Below are 16218 nucleotides of genomic sequence, written 5' to 3'. Positions count from 1 at the left end.
CGTCCTGTTGAATAAATCAAAATTAACTTGAATCGATTAATAAAAATATATATATTGGATCATCTTTTTATTGAGAGATTATTGTGTTACTGTAAAAGAAAAAAGAATGTTTGACTGTTATAAGTGGAACGATATATATCTTTGAAGCAGTAAATTAAAGTTGTCATTTCTTCAAGAAATGGTAAGAAAAATGTTATTCTCAAGACTTTTTGGTTTAGCCGATTGGGGATATATTGTGTAGGGGTAGAGAAGGCAGAGATTTACCGAAATTATCTTTAAAAAATAAAAAATAAATGATTAATTCAATTCCTGCTCATTACGGACATTGAATTCTGACTTAATCTCTTCATTCAATGAAAATGAGTACAGATTATATTTTGCAAAAATCGACTACTTACAGTTACAGGTGTATATTTTAAAAATTTACGTACTACTTTTATATTTTTCGTTCATGGTAATCCTTTTTGATCAATTATAATAAGATTATATAGTTCTTTTTTTTTAAAAAAAAATGCATATAGTCTCTACTAATAAAGTTGAAATGTGAGGAAACAGATAAATAATGTTAAATTTCAATGAGTTGAATAATCGTCTTTACCATTTGTCTATTAGAAAATTTATTTATTTCTGTCGTTACTATTTTATTAACTTATGATTGTTTATGGGATTTTTAAGTATTTGTAATTATATAATCTTATAGTCAATATTTACTAATGCTTTTAAAATATATATTACATGATAAGTTAACTTAATTTAATGAAATATCAAATATTTTAAATTATGTAAAAAATTAATAAGATGTATTATATTTTTGAAGTAAAGTTACAGTTTTCTCATAAATTATTTTTAAACAACCAATAGTATTTTAAAAAGAATACATTTTAAAATATAAAAAATACATACAGAATAAAAAATTAAAAACAAATATTATAAATAATTTTATATTATATGGTGACATTGTCACTTTTCATTTTTTCTCTTATATAATAGTGTGATTTTTTGATGTCACGTCTAAAGTTACTTGAGCGTGATAAAAAAAAAAAAAAAAAAGCTCATTCTAGTAAATTATTTTAGTAATTATTTATTTATTTTGGGGAAAAAAACCAGGAAAGTTTGTAAGTACTATCAGATGATTCATTTACATCCATTAACCTAGATTAATAACTAAAATTATAACATTTAAAAATTGTAGGTATTTTAAATTTGGAAGTATATTGAATCTACTTTAATTATTGTAATATTCCATAGCAGATGTGAGTATTTAAAGGGTGAAATATATATGCAATAAGTAGTGCATGAAAAACATTTATCCAAATTAAAGGTAGCATCAATTGCAAAATAGGAAACCCCACTCTGGATGTAACATGAAAGGACAAAAATAGTGTTGTAATAAATTAATGAATGAAAGTTATTGAAAGTTAAACTTGGTAGGTGCTAGGTGCTATGCGCATCTCTTTATGATATTTATCCCTTTGAAGATTGTGAAATTATTAATTAGAAAACCTTAGACAAAAGAAATGTTATTATAGAGTGATCACAATGAGATTACGTGAGACTAAGGTTTACGTCTCGTCACAGCTACCCAAACCCAAACGCCAAACGTCACTTTCGTTTTCACGTAAAACGAATAAAAATAAATAAATTTAAATATATTTTTTGTCTATTTAATTTATCATTTTTATTTCTATAAAATATTCTGTAAGCTTTTGATTTTATTTTTATTTTTCATGATAAAGACATCCAACTATGTTATAATATTTATTTTCAATGAAATATATTTATCATGATAACGAGTTATATCTTTGTTATTTTTTCAAATTATTTTTGATAATTTTATTTTTTCTTAAATATATTTTTAAATTTATTTTTGGTTCTTCAAATTTAAAATTGTTATTTTTAGTCCTTATAATTTCAGAAAATCTTATTTTAGTCTTTATATTCAAATTTTGTTAAAAAATTTATCAAATATTATTGTATAAAATTTACCTATTAGTGTCTTTATTAGTGAAAATATCACATTAAATCCAATTGATATTGCATAATTATCTTAATTAGTCATTTTCAAATATGTTATTGATAACTTAAGAGACTAAAACAAGATTTTTAAAAATTATAGGGACTAAAAATAACAGTTTTAAATTTGAGGAATCAAAAACAAATTTATCTTAAATTTAAGGGACTAAAAACATATTTAAGCCTTTATTTTTAATTATTCAAAAGATTTTTTAATCAATAAAGTATTTATGTCATATGGACAAGTAATGATTTTAATATTATTATTAAAATTGTTTATGATATATATCTGTAATCCTAAATCCTAAACTTAAATTCTTAATTAATAGAATATGTATATTTGACCAATAATTCTGATTATTAAGATTATTTATGATGTTTGTTTTTAAGGGGTAATATTTATTAAGAGGGGATAGTTATATATCTTTATTATTTTTTACAAGTTATTTTACATATAACTCCATATTAATAAGATATTATCTATTTTTAATTTAATCTTTTTTATGATTTTCTTAAAAAAAAAGATTCTCAATCAATAAAATGTGTATTAGTGATATGAGAATTTATTTATATATTAATAATTATAAAATATTTGGAAAAAATTTGCAAAATAATTAGAGATTAAAAATAAAAAAGCAATAAATTATGAAAAAAATTATATTTAAACCTATAAAAAAATTATGTTGAATTGATTTTCCTATTATTCTGTTTTAATTTTGCTTTGGTACTCACTCACTAGCTCCATGTGGCTGCATTGTTTCAGCAAACATTCCAAGGTCTTACTCTTATCGTACAACTACATCTGGCAGAGTATACGATTGATAAGTGCTATGATTTCATTAAGTTTGTGGCCTAGTTTGAAGTACTTATATCAATTTTCCTTGCTTTAGACCTTGTTTTTAACTCAAAACATATCTAAATTATTAGGTGATCACATTTTGTCTTTGAATCATGTTTTTAGGTAACTTACAAGTATTTGGTTGTTGGTTTGTAGTTTAGGAGAAAGCTAGGAAAGAAGGAAGGAAGTCAAGCACAAAGTGGTGAATTCAAAGTTGAAGGAATTTTTGGTTAAGTCCCCAGGCTAAGCCTTAGATTCACGCTTAACCTCAGCTTGTTAGAGAATCACTAGAACAAAAATTCAATCCTCACACTGAGCGTGGAATTGGGGCTGAGCGTGGGAGTCCCAGAATCTCATTTCACTCTAGACCTATCCTCAAGCTTAGCGTGGCATCTCACGCTTAGCGTGGATTCTGCTGACATGTCATTATTCACACAAGATAAAAGCTTTTATGACCTAAAGGTGAGATTTTCGAGGAGAGAATCAAGGAGGATCATTCTTGGAGTTTGTGTGACGGCTGGAGAGCTCTAGAACCTTCAAGATCAAGCTTCTTCCTTTCTTCATGATTTGTAGAGTTCTACATGTCTATGTGTAGCTAAACTCACCCTTGTTGGGATTTGATGTAACTAAACCCATTATCATGTGTAAACTCTAAGCTATCAATCTAAGTTGTTATTCAGTTTTATTGCTCTTTTTCTGTGCATAATGCTTGTTATGGCTTGACCACCTTAACTTGAACTTAAGATTTTTAAGAGATTGAGAAATGATTTTAAACCTTTAACTTGAAATAGAGCAGCTAATGGTGCTTATTGCTAGAGATAGAGTAAATGCCATTGGTCTTTCTTAAGCTATTGTTTTTAAAGCTAGTTTCTTGGTTAAACTATGCAAGAGATTGATAGTTTAAGTTAGCAACTTAGATGCCAACTTGTAAGAGATTAGGGTTGGTTACTTTTGAGAGTGATTGATAAATTATGAATAATAACTATTGTGAACTTAGTGATAAACATGAGAGGAAGGTTTAGTGAAGTCAAACTCCAATAATTTATTAATATTACATTAGAATCAAGTTTTGCACTCTAAGTGTTTACCAAAATATCAAAAAGAATTGTTCTTGCTTGTTTAGATTATTTACTACAACAAATTAAACTCTTATTGCTTTCCAGTAGTATAACAAGTGAAATTGCAAAGAGATAAAAAGTTTCTGACACCGTTCCCGGGGATCGAACCCGGGTCACTCGCGTGACAGGCGGGAATACTCACCACTATACCGTTTTATAATTTTTTCACCGATTAGGCTAATAATTGTTGTTCATTAATATAAGATTTTAAATATATATTGAGAGTTATTTTTATATTTTATTTGTATTTTTAAATAAAAACTTGGCACGCAAAATATCACTATAAGATAGAGAGGATCATCTATTTTGGGATTGTGATTGCATGGGGCAAGGGTTTTAGGAGGTTTGTTCTTAAATTAAATTTACATAATGTTATATCTTTGTCGAAACATGACTTTGAATTTCATATCCTTATTTTGGGTTGGTCCACAATATTCTGTCTTTTGTGTAGGGAGACTTTGAGCTGGTGTTAACTCATATGTATCGAGAGACTAATCATGTGACTGATTTTTTTTGGTAAATAATGGATTAAGTCTTCTTGAATATTTGCGAGTTTATAATTTTTATTTTACCGTTCATCGAAAAGTTATATAAGTTCTACTATTTTTTCTTGTGAGTTGATTTTTGTTGGGAAATTACTCCTTTTTTTTTTCACAAAATAAAATAAAATAAGATAGATATCTCAACAACGTAGATCAAAATCTATCAATCATTTATTTTTTTTAATTATTATATTTTTAAAATAAATCAATAAACATTTTAATTATTTATAAATACTAAATATTTTAAATGTTATTTAAGTGATTTTTTTTATGAATTATTTAACATAAGTAATTGAAGATCATTATATATTTATGGTTTCAACTATATCCGTAATATGTATTTAAACTTTTTAATTTAAAAAATTAATAATATTCGATAACATGTTATATAAAAAATAATTAAAAATCATATGGTTTGTAAAAAAAATATATTCGATAACATGATACATAATAATTAAGAATCATATGATGTAGAATCATTTAATAATTTTCCCATCTTAAAAAGCTAGTTTGGCATGATTATATATATTGCATCGTTGCAAGGTTTATCCGGTCGTAGTGACGTAGTGTTGTCATGTAGTGGCTGTTAAAGCCTCCATAGCAGAAAAAATATTACAAGGAGTTACTTAATTAACCATAAATAATTCCACAAGACAAGTAATTCTTTTTTTCTTCCTTTCCAGATGAGTTCATCATTGAGTGATTCTACTTAAAATTTTAACTTTTGTGAATATATATTTAATGCTATAAATTATTTATCAGATTAGTTACAATGTGATGAACTACTTTTTGTGAGTGGATTAGTTGCGTCCTCAGTATTATCTGCATTTCCCAAATACTATATATTATCAGATTTGTTGCCACAAAATCAACAAATTTATGAATGCATCAAAGTCTTATGCAAGAAATTAATTTCATTAGATGACTTTATTTAGTTTGACTTGAATTAATTGAGATCCAATGTAATATTGATACATTTTTTATCTAAAAAAAGAAAAGGTTCTATACTCTTATTCATTCTTTATTTATTTATTTTTTTCAAGTCTGAATGAGAGATGAAAATTCTTTAAAGCATCATCAGGTCACATCATTCTCGAACAGAATATGGCTTCAAAATTCCTAATCCTTCATATATTTTGATTACGTGAAACAATTTTTTGATTTAAAAATGAAGTGGACCACTTTCTCGCTTTTGAGTTTGGGCTTGGTGATTATTACCATGTTGCCTACCATAATACCATTTCAGGTAGAAGGAATTGACATTCATTTTTATTAATAGTTAAAAATTATAAAAATTATAATTTTTATATGGAATTCTCTTTTTATTCAACGAGTCTCATTTTAAATTTGTACTTAATTTTTTATTTATAAATTGTAATTAATAACAAAAATTGTTAGAAAATATTTCTACATTCTTCTTTTAAATAAACAACATGGCGAGGTTTGGAGTCACATGCGTTTGGATCTAGCAGAAGCATTTGCCAAGTTAGGATATATATGACTTTTTATTCCCTTTTACTTTCAGAAAAGAAAGATCAAAGATATGGCATGTTTGTTTACTTATCTGATTTTTGGATAAGCTACATAAACGAGAGGTCGTCACAAAACTTGAGTAACTGTTTGACAACTTGCTCCAATGAAATAAAAAATGCGTTTGAGTTGATGATATATATAAGCTGCAAAAGGATAAGTATTGAATACGATGTGCATCGATGTCCCGTGAGAACAATGTTTGAACCCTATGTTTCAATGATATTATAATTAGAAAACGATGTAAGATTTGCTAGTCTCGTGATTTATACATATCTGCCAATGGTGAGTTTTTGGATAACACTTATCACCTGAGTACACTAGCAAAATAACAAATTTAAAGTCTATACACTTTACAAGAAGTTCTACACTCTTCACAACTTTGCTGTGGCAATAGCCAATATATATAAAGGCCCCTAATTCTTTGATGTTTTATTTTCCTATTTGAATGTACAAATAAATAGAAATTCTTCTGACATTTTTATTTTAATATATAATTCAATTATAGCATTATTTATCATTTTTTCTATCACGTGCTAAATTATGATTAATGTTAATATTTCACACTTCAATAAATTGAAAATTCTGCCCAAAAAATATTTTCTTAAAAATTTGTTTATCTTAATCTAATTTCTTTACATTGATTAATTTTTTTGTGTATTAAAAAGTTACGAAATATTTTTTTTATTCAAATATAATAAACATAACTTTCTTTTTTGTTTAATACATCATTTGATCTGGAATTTTTAAAGATTTTAATCAAGTCTCTAAACTAAAGAAAACATAATTGGGTCATTCATCATTTTATAATTAATTTCGAAACTAGAGGTCTACTTACAATTCATGAAACTTAACACGATATTCTTTGTTTTGATAATAAGAGAAGTGTGAAAGAAAGAAGTAGGAGAAAAGAGAAAATGAGTAAAAAATTATAGATTTTTAGGATGTTTGAAAAGAAGTAGATAAAAATATACATTTTTAGTAGATCCTACAATTTTTCTAAAGATTTTACAAAATCTCTCCGTCCCGTAAAGATATTTTTTTGCCATATATGGATCTCACTATCTCTTTTCTCTCTTTTCATACTTCTTTCTCTTCTAAACAAACTAAATTTTTTTATTTTCTCTTTCACTTCTTTCTTACCAATAATACAAAAGCTTAACTACTCCAGTATTACTAAATGGGCATCGACTCATTGAGTAGTATCTACTCTTCTCCCGCGGCACGTTTGATATTGTTACCTTCGCATTTTGTTTGGTAGGTTAGAAATAGGTAAAGAAATTGAGAAAGAGTGGAAATACTTGTTTAATGCCTAAAAAATTAGGCTGTGAGAAATTAAAAAAAAAAAAATCGATATACTTAATTAGACGTCACATTAAATATAACAATTAAATATTGAGTTAACAATATTGTAGATACACGAGATTCTATGTTGAATAAAAGTATACAAAATTAGTACATTCTAATTAAAGGCTTAGATTTTATAATTAAAAGTTAAGAATTTATGTTTAAATTAATTTCTATTTTTTTTATTATCGGAATCACGATGAAAATAAAAGAAGTTTATAACCTAGTACAATCCTCCACCGCTAACTTTAATTTTATTATTTCATTTTCAACTTTTAGTTCTTTTAAATACAAAATTAAATACTAATACAATTATTTTATGTCTTTTTTTATTATATAGAAAATTTATTTTTCTAAAATTCAAATAAAATAAATTATCTTAAAATCACTTTTTACTCAACATTTTCAATTATAAACTTATTTTATACAGTTTATTTTAACAATAGTTTATTATTACAAAAAATTCCAAAAATAATCTCAACTCACACTAAGTCATAATATACATAAAACAATCTCAACACATCAAGTTATAATACACATAAATAAGTATTTTGTATTGACCTAGGGTTAACAAAAATGAAAGAAGAAAAATAAAAATTAATAATTTAACTTTGATAGTTCAGATAAAAAAGAGGAGAAAGGGAAAGAAAAGGTATAATCATATTAAATAAAATTTTGTAAAAAAAGAAAACAAAATTTAAAATTTTATTATATAACAAAATATAATTGAGAAAAAAAAGTATATTTATCATTTAATAACTTATTCTTTCCAATCTTTTAATTCTCTACTACTTTGGAATGAAGATTTTACGACGTACCAGTTTCCATTTTTTCTTCGCCGTTTTTTCTTTCTTTCTTTTGCAAATGATCCGTCGTTATTTGTTAAAGTATTGTTATCTTATCCTTAGTAAGAAAAAGAGTGTTTTTAGTCATTTTCATCATATCGTAGGACATATTTTATTTTATTTTATTTTATTTTTTGTTTTACTGAATGTGAAATCGTATTGATAAAAAATAAAAATAAAAATAAAAGAAGGGAAGAAAGGAACAAGTAAATATTTAACAGAATAAATAAATAGCTTTGATTTTATTGATGACCTCCCTCCACACCAAAGGAGACACCCTAAATAAAACAGTAACCCACCACGTATAACTTGGATTCTTCATGCATGCATTTACATTGCCCACAAAATTGGGTTAATTAAGACGAAAGCTTATTTGTGGCTTGGAATGCAATAGTGCTAAGCAACATAATTTCCTTGTTAAGAGCATCAATAGCAGGGTTATAAATCTTTTCAGAAGCCAAGGCTCTGTTGCAACCGTCAGGTCCATCAATAGCAACTTTGGAATCATAGTTAGCAGTTTGAGGATCTTCCTTGAACTCCCCCAAGGCACTCCTGAATGATATAACCACCCCATCGTAGAAAAAGTTTGCACATTCTGTTATGGCTGGAGAGTTCTGAACTTTTGCCAACTCCTTGAGGAAGGCTTGCCCCTCCATGCCCTTGTTCAAGGCCAAAGTCAACACTGCCTTTGAAAGCTCACTGAAGTCCTTTGCATGCACGATGCTTGGATCAGCTGCCTTTAGAAGCTGCATGCAGTTCTCCTTGTTCTCCAAGGTTTGCATGCAAATTTCTCCCACCAAACTATCGTGATGGCCTCTGGCATGTGTTGCCACGGGAAATTGAGAAATGAGGACTAGGCCAAGAGTCACCAACAAGAAGCATGCTGCTGAAGAATTCATCTTGTGTGGTGGGGTGGGGTGTCTCAACCAAAGGTGCCTTGGAAAGTGGGTGTGGGAGAGATGATTTGATTGTCGAACCTGTAAGCCTCTTTTATAGTGTAACCCGAACTCTAATTTAGGCTAATGTTGCATATTTTTAGTGATATACACGACTGGTTAATATTAATTATGAGACAAATTCTACCGCACCTTCACTTTTTTATAGGGTTTTGAAACCTTTCTTACGTGATATAACTATAATGGTTAAGTGACGTATATCGTGCCAAGTCACTTACATGAATAGTAAATTTTTTAAAATTGCAAAATAGTCCTTTAAGTATTAAGTTAAAAGTTTAGGGTTATTTGTATTTGTAGTTTTGTAGTGGTGGCTTTACGATAGGTAGATGTTTCAATTAGTTCATTGTTGCCGTAAAGTGAAGTACTCAATATTCTTGGTCGACTTTCAGGGTTTAGGATTTGGCTTTCAAGAAGGTCATCTTTATTGTTTTGGCTTCGTTTTCTTGGTCGACTTTCAGGTTTTAGGGTTTGACATTGATTTTCTCCTTCGTTCTCTTCGTTTTGTAGCTTCAGTAGTTGCAGGTTTGCACCATTTCATTGCCATTGTCGTTAACTACTTTAGGTTTTGGCTTCTGACTTTAACTTTCGAGAAGGTAATCTTCATTCATTGTCTTATACTTTCAATTTCATAGGTTATTCGAAAAATTAATCACTTATTTGGAATTGTCTTCTTCCTTTAGGTCGGGTTTTGGAGAAGGTAATTTTGATTGTTTGGCAGTAGCTATTCGACATTGATTTTTGGGAAAAAGGTAATGTCGTTTATTTATTTTTTTATTTTACTCTCTCTGTTATGTTATGAGTTTGGGGTTTTTTTGTTTTAAATTTTGTGTTAATTAGTTAACACAAGGTATTTGACTAATGATATGTGGTGAAAAATGAATGAGTTTGCACTATGGCTTTAATATGTTAGTGTTATACTATATTTTTTTTGTATAAACCTTTTTTGTTATACTCTGTTTTTATTTGAATTGTATTTGTTGTATTTAATGAAGGTTGAATTTTGTTTTCACATAAGTAGATTTTTCCTTAATACTATGGTTTATATATATTTATTTTGGTTTAACTGTATGTATTCTTTGATAGATTAGTTATTTGAAATTTATGTTATGGTATATACTGCAGATGGATAATTGTGATAGAGAACCAACTTTTAATTTGGGTGATGATAAGGATTTAGGTAATGATGGTGTTATACTTGATGACATTAATAAAGATGGTGTTAATGATGATGTTGATGGAAAAGTTGGTGAAGAAGAAAATGTATAATTGATGAATTTATAAGAATAGATTATCACTAGTATAGAATGATTAATCTAAGTCGCTCAATCTAAGACGGTTTATTAAAAACTGATGTAGAATAAGACGCGGTGGCAGTTTTGTAAATAAAAGTAACATAATCTACGACGGTTTAGATAATAACCATAGTAAAATAGCTTATACGAACATATCTACGCCGGTTTGTTGTAAAACCGACTTAGATGATAAATGATCTACGATGGTTTTTGTGTAAAACTGACTTAGATGGAGACGCAAAATTAGCGCGCCTTTTCTCTCCCAGTTCATGCGCGCCCTTCAGTCTCCCACCCACAACCCTCTTCGTCGTCCCCCGCAATTCTGGACATCATCTTCTCTCTCTGTTCTCACCTACAGTCGTCGTGGTCGTCCCCCGCAACTCTCAACGACGGCACCGTTAAGTCTCCCACCTGCAGCCATCGTCTTCTCTCTTTGTTCTACCCACAACCATCATCGTCTCCTGCAACTCTCAACGACGACGCCTTTCAGTGTTCCAGATTCTCACAAGATCTCATCGTCGTCTTCTCTCTCTATTCTCATCGACAGGCAACTCTCAACATTCCATTTGCAGTCGTGCGGGAACAGAGAGGTATTATTTTCAATTTTGTCTTTGTATCCCTAATTGGCTTCTATTGCGATTTGCTAAGCCAATTGTGAAGCAATTTTTACATTCTTTATATTTATACTGAAGCATTAGCTTTGATTCTAATTGAACTGGTTTGCAGTGTTACACCCAAAATTCACAGCCTGATTTGACACTCATGGTTTTAGGTATTCAGTAATTGCTCCTGGTAGTACAGAATGATTTGCATATATTGGAGCATTTTTTATTGGCTGTTTTTGGAACATTAGCTAGAGTTTCTCCAAACAACTCATCTTCAATGGATTGGGCAACGCAGATTGCCCTTTGAGCATTCTATGGGTCATGTGTTTTTACCTTCCTTTTGATAGCATCTTCAATAGTTTAACTTTGTTTGATAGTTTAAATTTATTATTATTAATTTTTCAATTTAATTTTTTTGTAGGAAGTCTATCAGATTGAAGATAATGCTATATTGAGGAAAAAAATCCTTCAACATGTTGCTATAAGATTTAGGCAATATAAGTCTTTTCTTATCGGGGTCTGGATAAATGGGAAACAAAAAGGTAATAGTCCTTGTGATAAGTATAACATCGATCCTGAAGACCGGGAAAAATTCAAAGAAATTAGAAATGACCCAAAATGGCAGGTAAACTATGTTTATTATTTTTTAAAATTTATAACATAGCTTTATTTATTTTTCTAATTGTTTTTTTAATGTTATTTAATTATTGCAGGTTATAAGAAAAAAAGCACAGGCTATCCAACAACTTAATGATGCCCCCCACCTATTGTCTCGTAGGGTTTATGATCTCTTAGTGACAAACTATTCTAAAAATGAAGTTAAGAGACTAAAGGAAGAAGCAATACAGTCTGGTGCTAGTCAGGATGTAGTTATTGATCCTCCTCCTCCTCCTCCACGTCATAAGATGTGGATGATGGCTTGCACAAAAAGTTCAGGTGAAATGACTTCTGAGTCAGCTAACCAAATTGCTAAAAAAATTGTAAGTATTTTTTTTTAAAATAAAACTATTTACCAATTTACTCAAAAATTTTATTCTGATATATTGTAAACTAAATTTGTTTATTGTAGAATGAGTTGGATGAGCAAGCATCACAGGGTTCCTTTGTTCCTGACGGGCGTCAAGATATATTGAATACTACCCTTGGACGACCAGAGCATCATGGTCGTGTTCGTGCAGCTCGTGTTGGTACCACTATTGGTCAGTACTTTGGACGACGCCAGTCACAAGGATTAGCCATAGCTAGATTAACCCCAAGGATTTGGAACTCCTCACACAACAAGTTGTTGCACAGCTCAAGAAAAATGATATCAATAATACACAAACACAGGATGTTCCTCCAGTTCAAGTAGATCTTGCCCTGGTAGTAGTAAAGGTAGTTGTCCAACTCCTTCAAGTGCTACTGCTGCGGCTGGTAATGCATTGGGGGATGAGCCTCATGTTGATATCTCTCGTCTGTGTGAGTTATGCATCGATGATATACCACCTCGTGTAGTGGCCATTGGTAGAGTTTATGAGGGTAGTTCAACCATACACCATGTACCTCTATCAGTTGATTTGGTCAAGGTGGTTGTTGAGTTTGTCTGAGATTTGATGTTCATGTTCCTGTGCCTACTTCAGAGGTTCAACTAGTTGGACATGCCCTACAGACTTTCATTTCATGGCCAAGACGTCTTGTGAGACATATTTCATCATCTAAGCAGACACATGATATTCCAACAATTCATAGGTCCAAACCCAGTAATGATCCTATATGTGATTTGCGTGAGGCATCATTGACCTTAACTTATGGCAACCCATTTAAGGTGACAATGTCTTATTTATATAGACTATTTAACATTTTTTGTTTTAGGTTGGTTACTTATCCAACTTGACCATTTCAGGTGATATGTCCTGGAAGTCTATTTGGTGTTGGTGCTGATGATTTTGTGTTCTATATTACATTCGATGATATACGTGAATTAATAGAACGTCAAATGCTTAACATCTCAATCATACAATTTTGGATGTTGTAAGTACACAATTCTTATTAGTATCAATATTTATTTAATTAATTATGATTCATTCATAATTATTTTTTATATAAATTTTAGTTATCTAAATCAAAAAATTGAAGAGCATGGTTATGATGACTTGTATGGATTTTTAGAGCCCCAGTCCACACAAAAATCAAGGAATAAGAAAGAGGAAAATATAAGTTATATCAGTGATAGGATAAAGAATTCCCAAAAACAAATTTACTTAGCTCCTTACATTGATCAGTAAGTGCATGTTTCTTATTGCATTTAATTTATGTAAATTATATATGTATTGTTTAACTAATTTTGGCTTAATGTAGAAATCATTGGCAATTGTTGGTTCTTTGTCCTATAAGTAATGTTGCTGTATGGTTTTGTTCTTTGCATCATAAGCCCATGCATGTCAAAAATTTAGTCAAAAGGTAAACTTTAATTTTTACACATGTTTTAATTTTATGCTCTTTATTATAAAATTTTAATAATGTAACTTACGTTCATTTTATTTTCTTTAGTGTTATGGCTGTGTATAATGTCATGAATGGTAGATCTACTGCACTATCAAATAACTTAGAATGGATTTACCCCATGGTAAGTTGTTTGTAATTAAAGTCAATGTTCCTAACAAGTGTCTTTTATTGTCTCAATTAAAAAAATTACTTATACTACTCAATTTGGTTTTCATTTTAGAGTTATAAACAACAAGGACATTACGAATGTGGATATTATGTCATGAATTGGATGTCAGAAATAATTGAAGGGGGTATAACAAATGGTTGGAGTGAGGTACATTTAAAAATATTGTTAATTTCTTTTAATGCTTATTATGATGTAACTAATATATGATGTATATATGTTGCAGCTTTTTGAAGATGCTACACCATTGGAGAAAACCAAATTGGAAGACATTCAAATTCATTGGGAAAATTTCTTTTTAGAAAAATTTAGAAATAGATCATGTTGAAAGGTTTAGTATTACATGTAAAATTTTGAAATAGGTGAATGTGGCTTTAGCATTAGGCGGCTAAGTACATATCTAATGTAGTATGACCTAATTTTTTTGAGCTTCTCTTCTTTTTGTAAGAAAATACTCTTCTTTTTGGATCTCAGATAGGTCTGTCTTGATTTTTGAGTATATGGCTTCTTTATTATTATTTATTATATAATGATAATGATGTAATTGAGTCATTCTTATAATGATAAGGATCTCATATTGGCCTCTTTTGGTTTATGTTGGATTTTGATGTGGCTTCTCTCACATTGGATAATTAGATTAGTTTTATTGAATCAGTTTTTACATATTTATAATTTAGTTAGTTTTATTTTAAAAATTAACCTGATTAAAAAAAATATAATATACAACGGTTCTACAAAAAAACCGACTTAGATGTGTGTTAATCTAAGTTGATTTTTGACAAAAATTGACTTAGATTTACACATACATCTAAGTCAGTTTTTATCAAAAACTAACTTAGATCAACACATACATCTACGACTGTTTTATGAAAACTGACTTAGATCAACACATACATCTAAGTCGGTTTTTACATAACCGACGTAAATATGTTCATTCATCTACGTCGCCTTCATCTAAGTCGGTTTTAGAACCAATGTAGATATGACAAAATAACCGATTTAGAATACAATTTTTCTAGTAGTGTATTTGACAGGCAATGATATTAAAGGTTTAGAATTTGGTAGTGAAGACCATGCTTTTCAATTTTATACTCCATATGCTAGGTGTCATGGGTTTGTAATAAGGAAAGAAGATATACATAGAGATATAAAGGGAAATGTTATCAAACGTCTTTTTGTATGCAATAGAGAAGGTCTACGAAATAAAAAACACTACTTGACAGTGGATAGGAAAAGAAGCATAGGCCTATCACTCGTACTAATTATCAAGCTAAGCTTCGTGTTTACCTTGATTATAAAACTTCTAAATGGAGAGTATCTTCATTTGAGGAAACTCATAATCATTATGTTACCCCACCCCATGATATCCATCATATTCCTAAGTGCCATGTACTTTCTGATGGTGATAAAGCTCTAGTGAATAGTTTGCATTCATTTGGTGTTAGAACTTTCCACATAATGGGATATTTATTATCTCAAAAGGGTGGATATGGTAGTATTGGTTTCTCAAAACATGACCTTTACAAGCATTTTTATCGAGCCCAACGTGATATGATTAAAGATGGGGATGTGCGTGTTGCATTAAGCTATTTAGAAGGCAAGGCTGGTAATGATACAATGTTTTATTCAAATTTTCAAACTACAGATGATGGTAAATTGAAGCATTTATTTTGGGCAGATGGATGTAGTAGATCAGACTTCCAATGTTTTGGTGATATACTTGCATTTGACACCACCTACAAAAAGAATAAATACAACATTCCTATGGTAATTTTCTCTAGTTGTAATCATCATTTTCAAACAACTATTTTTGGTTGTGCTTTGTTGGCTGATGAGACTACTGAGACTTATAAGTGGGTGTTGGAGACTTTCTTGGATGCAATGCATAATAAATATCCAAGATCAGTTGTTACAGATGGTGATGGAGCTATGAGGAAGGCCATATGAAAAGTATTCCCAGATGCATCACATCGTCTTTGTGCATGACACTTGCATAAGAATGCTTGTGAGAATGTTAAGATTTCTGAATTTTTATTAGATTTTAAGACAGCCATGTATTCAAACTTTACTCCTGATGAATTTGAAGCATATTGGAAGAAGATGATTTCAAAGCATGGTCTTGTTGGAAATAAGTGGGTTTCTAAAACATATGATATTAAGCATTTGTGGGCTACTACTTATTTTCGTGATAAATTTTTTGGGCGCATAAGAACGACTTCTCAGTGTGAAGCGATAAATTCAATAATCAAAACTTATGTTAGTAGAAAAAGTACAATAATGGAATTCATATAATATTTTGACCAAGCTTTAAGAGAATACAGGAACAATGAACACAACAGGTTTTAAAGATTCTTTTGTTGAACTAGTGTTGACTACCTCTTTGTATAACTTTGAGTGTGAGGCTTCAAAGATATATACCATGGAGATATTCAAAGAAGTGAAAGAAAAGATAATAGTTGCTAGGGCATTGAATGTTGTTAAG

At 29.5% G+C, this 16218-nt stretch overlaps 3 protein-coding genes across 3 annotated transcripts; 2 read left to right on the top strand and 1 right to left on the bottom strand.

The window, feature by feature from the left end:
* Positions 1-8446: 8446 nt before the first annotated feature.
* On the bottom strand, positions 8447-9215 carry LOC109812552 (uncharacterized). The gene has a single exon (XM_020376542.3). It carries the CDS (start codon positions 9130-9132, stop codon positions 8590-8592), a length of 543 nt encoding a protein of 180 aa, XP_020232131.2. The 5' UTR covers positions 9133-9215; the 3' UTR covers positions 8447-8589.
* Positions 9216-11813: 2598 nt separating this feature from the next.
* On the top strand, positions 11814-14520 carry LOC109816215 (uncharacterized). The gene is made up of 6 exons (XM_083060045.1): positions 11814-12890; positions 12969-13096; positions 13424-13525; positions 13616-13691; positions 13791-13886; positions 13963-14520. Exons 2-6 carry the CDS (start codon positions 13062-13064, stop codon positions 14062-14064), a joined length of 411 nt encoding a protein of 136 aa, XP_082916171.1. The 5' UTR covers positions 11814-12890; positions 12969-13061; the 3' UTR covers positions 14065-14520.
* A 674-nt stretch (positions 14521-15194) lies between these two features.
* On the top strand, positions 15195-15683 carry LOC109812515 (protein FAR1-RELATED SEQUENCE 5-like). Its single transcript, XM_020376502.2, has one exon. It carries the CDS (start codon positions 15195-15197, stop codon positions 15681-15683), a length of 489 nt encoding a protein of 162 aa, XP_020232091.2.
* Positions 15684-16218: the final 535 nt, after the last annotated feature.

The sequence above is a fragment of the Cajanus cajan genome, chromosome 7 (assembly GCF_000230855.2).
Source record: "Cajanus cajan strain Asha chromosome 7, NIPB_CcT2T_4, whole genome shotgun sequence".
Classification (NCBI taxonomy): domain Eukaryota; kingdom Viridiplantae; phylum Streptophyta; class Magnoliopsida; order Fabales; family Fabaceae; genus Cajanus; species Cajanus cajan.
This window is presented reverse-complemented; position numbering and strand designations above follow the sequence as displayed.

Bases quoted from the DNA above. Each gene is read 5' to 3' on its own strand.
- LOC109816215 (XM_083060045.1), top strand. From the start codon at position 13,062: ATGCTTAACATCTCAATCATACAATTTTGGATGTT. The intron at 13,097-13,423 runs GTAAGTACACAA...GGCTTAATGTAG, and splicing joins ATCATACAATTTTGGATGTT to AAATCATTGGCAATTGTTGG. The intron at 13,692-13,790 runs GTAAGTTGTTTG...TTTTCATTTTAG, and splicing joins TAGAATGGATTTACCCCATG to AGTTATAAACAACAAGGACA.
- LOC109812552 (XM_020376542.3), bottom strand. From the start codon at position 9,132: ATGAATTCTTCAGCAGCATGCTTCTTGTTGGTGACTCTTGGCCTAGTC.
- LOC109812515 (XM_020376502.2), top strand. From the start codon at position 15,195: ATGGGATATTTATTATCTCAAAAGGGTGGATATGGTAGTATTGGTTTC.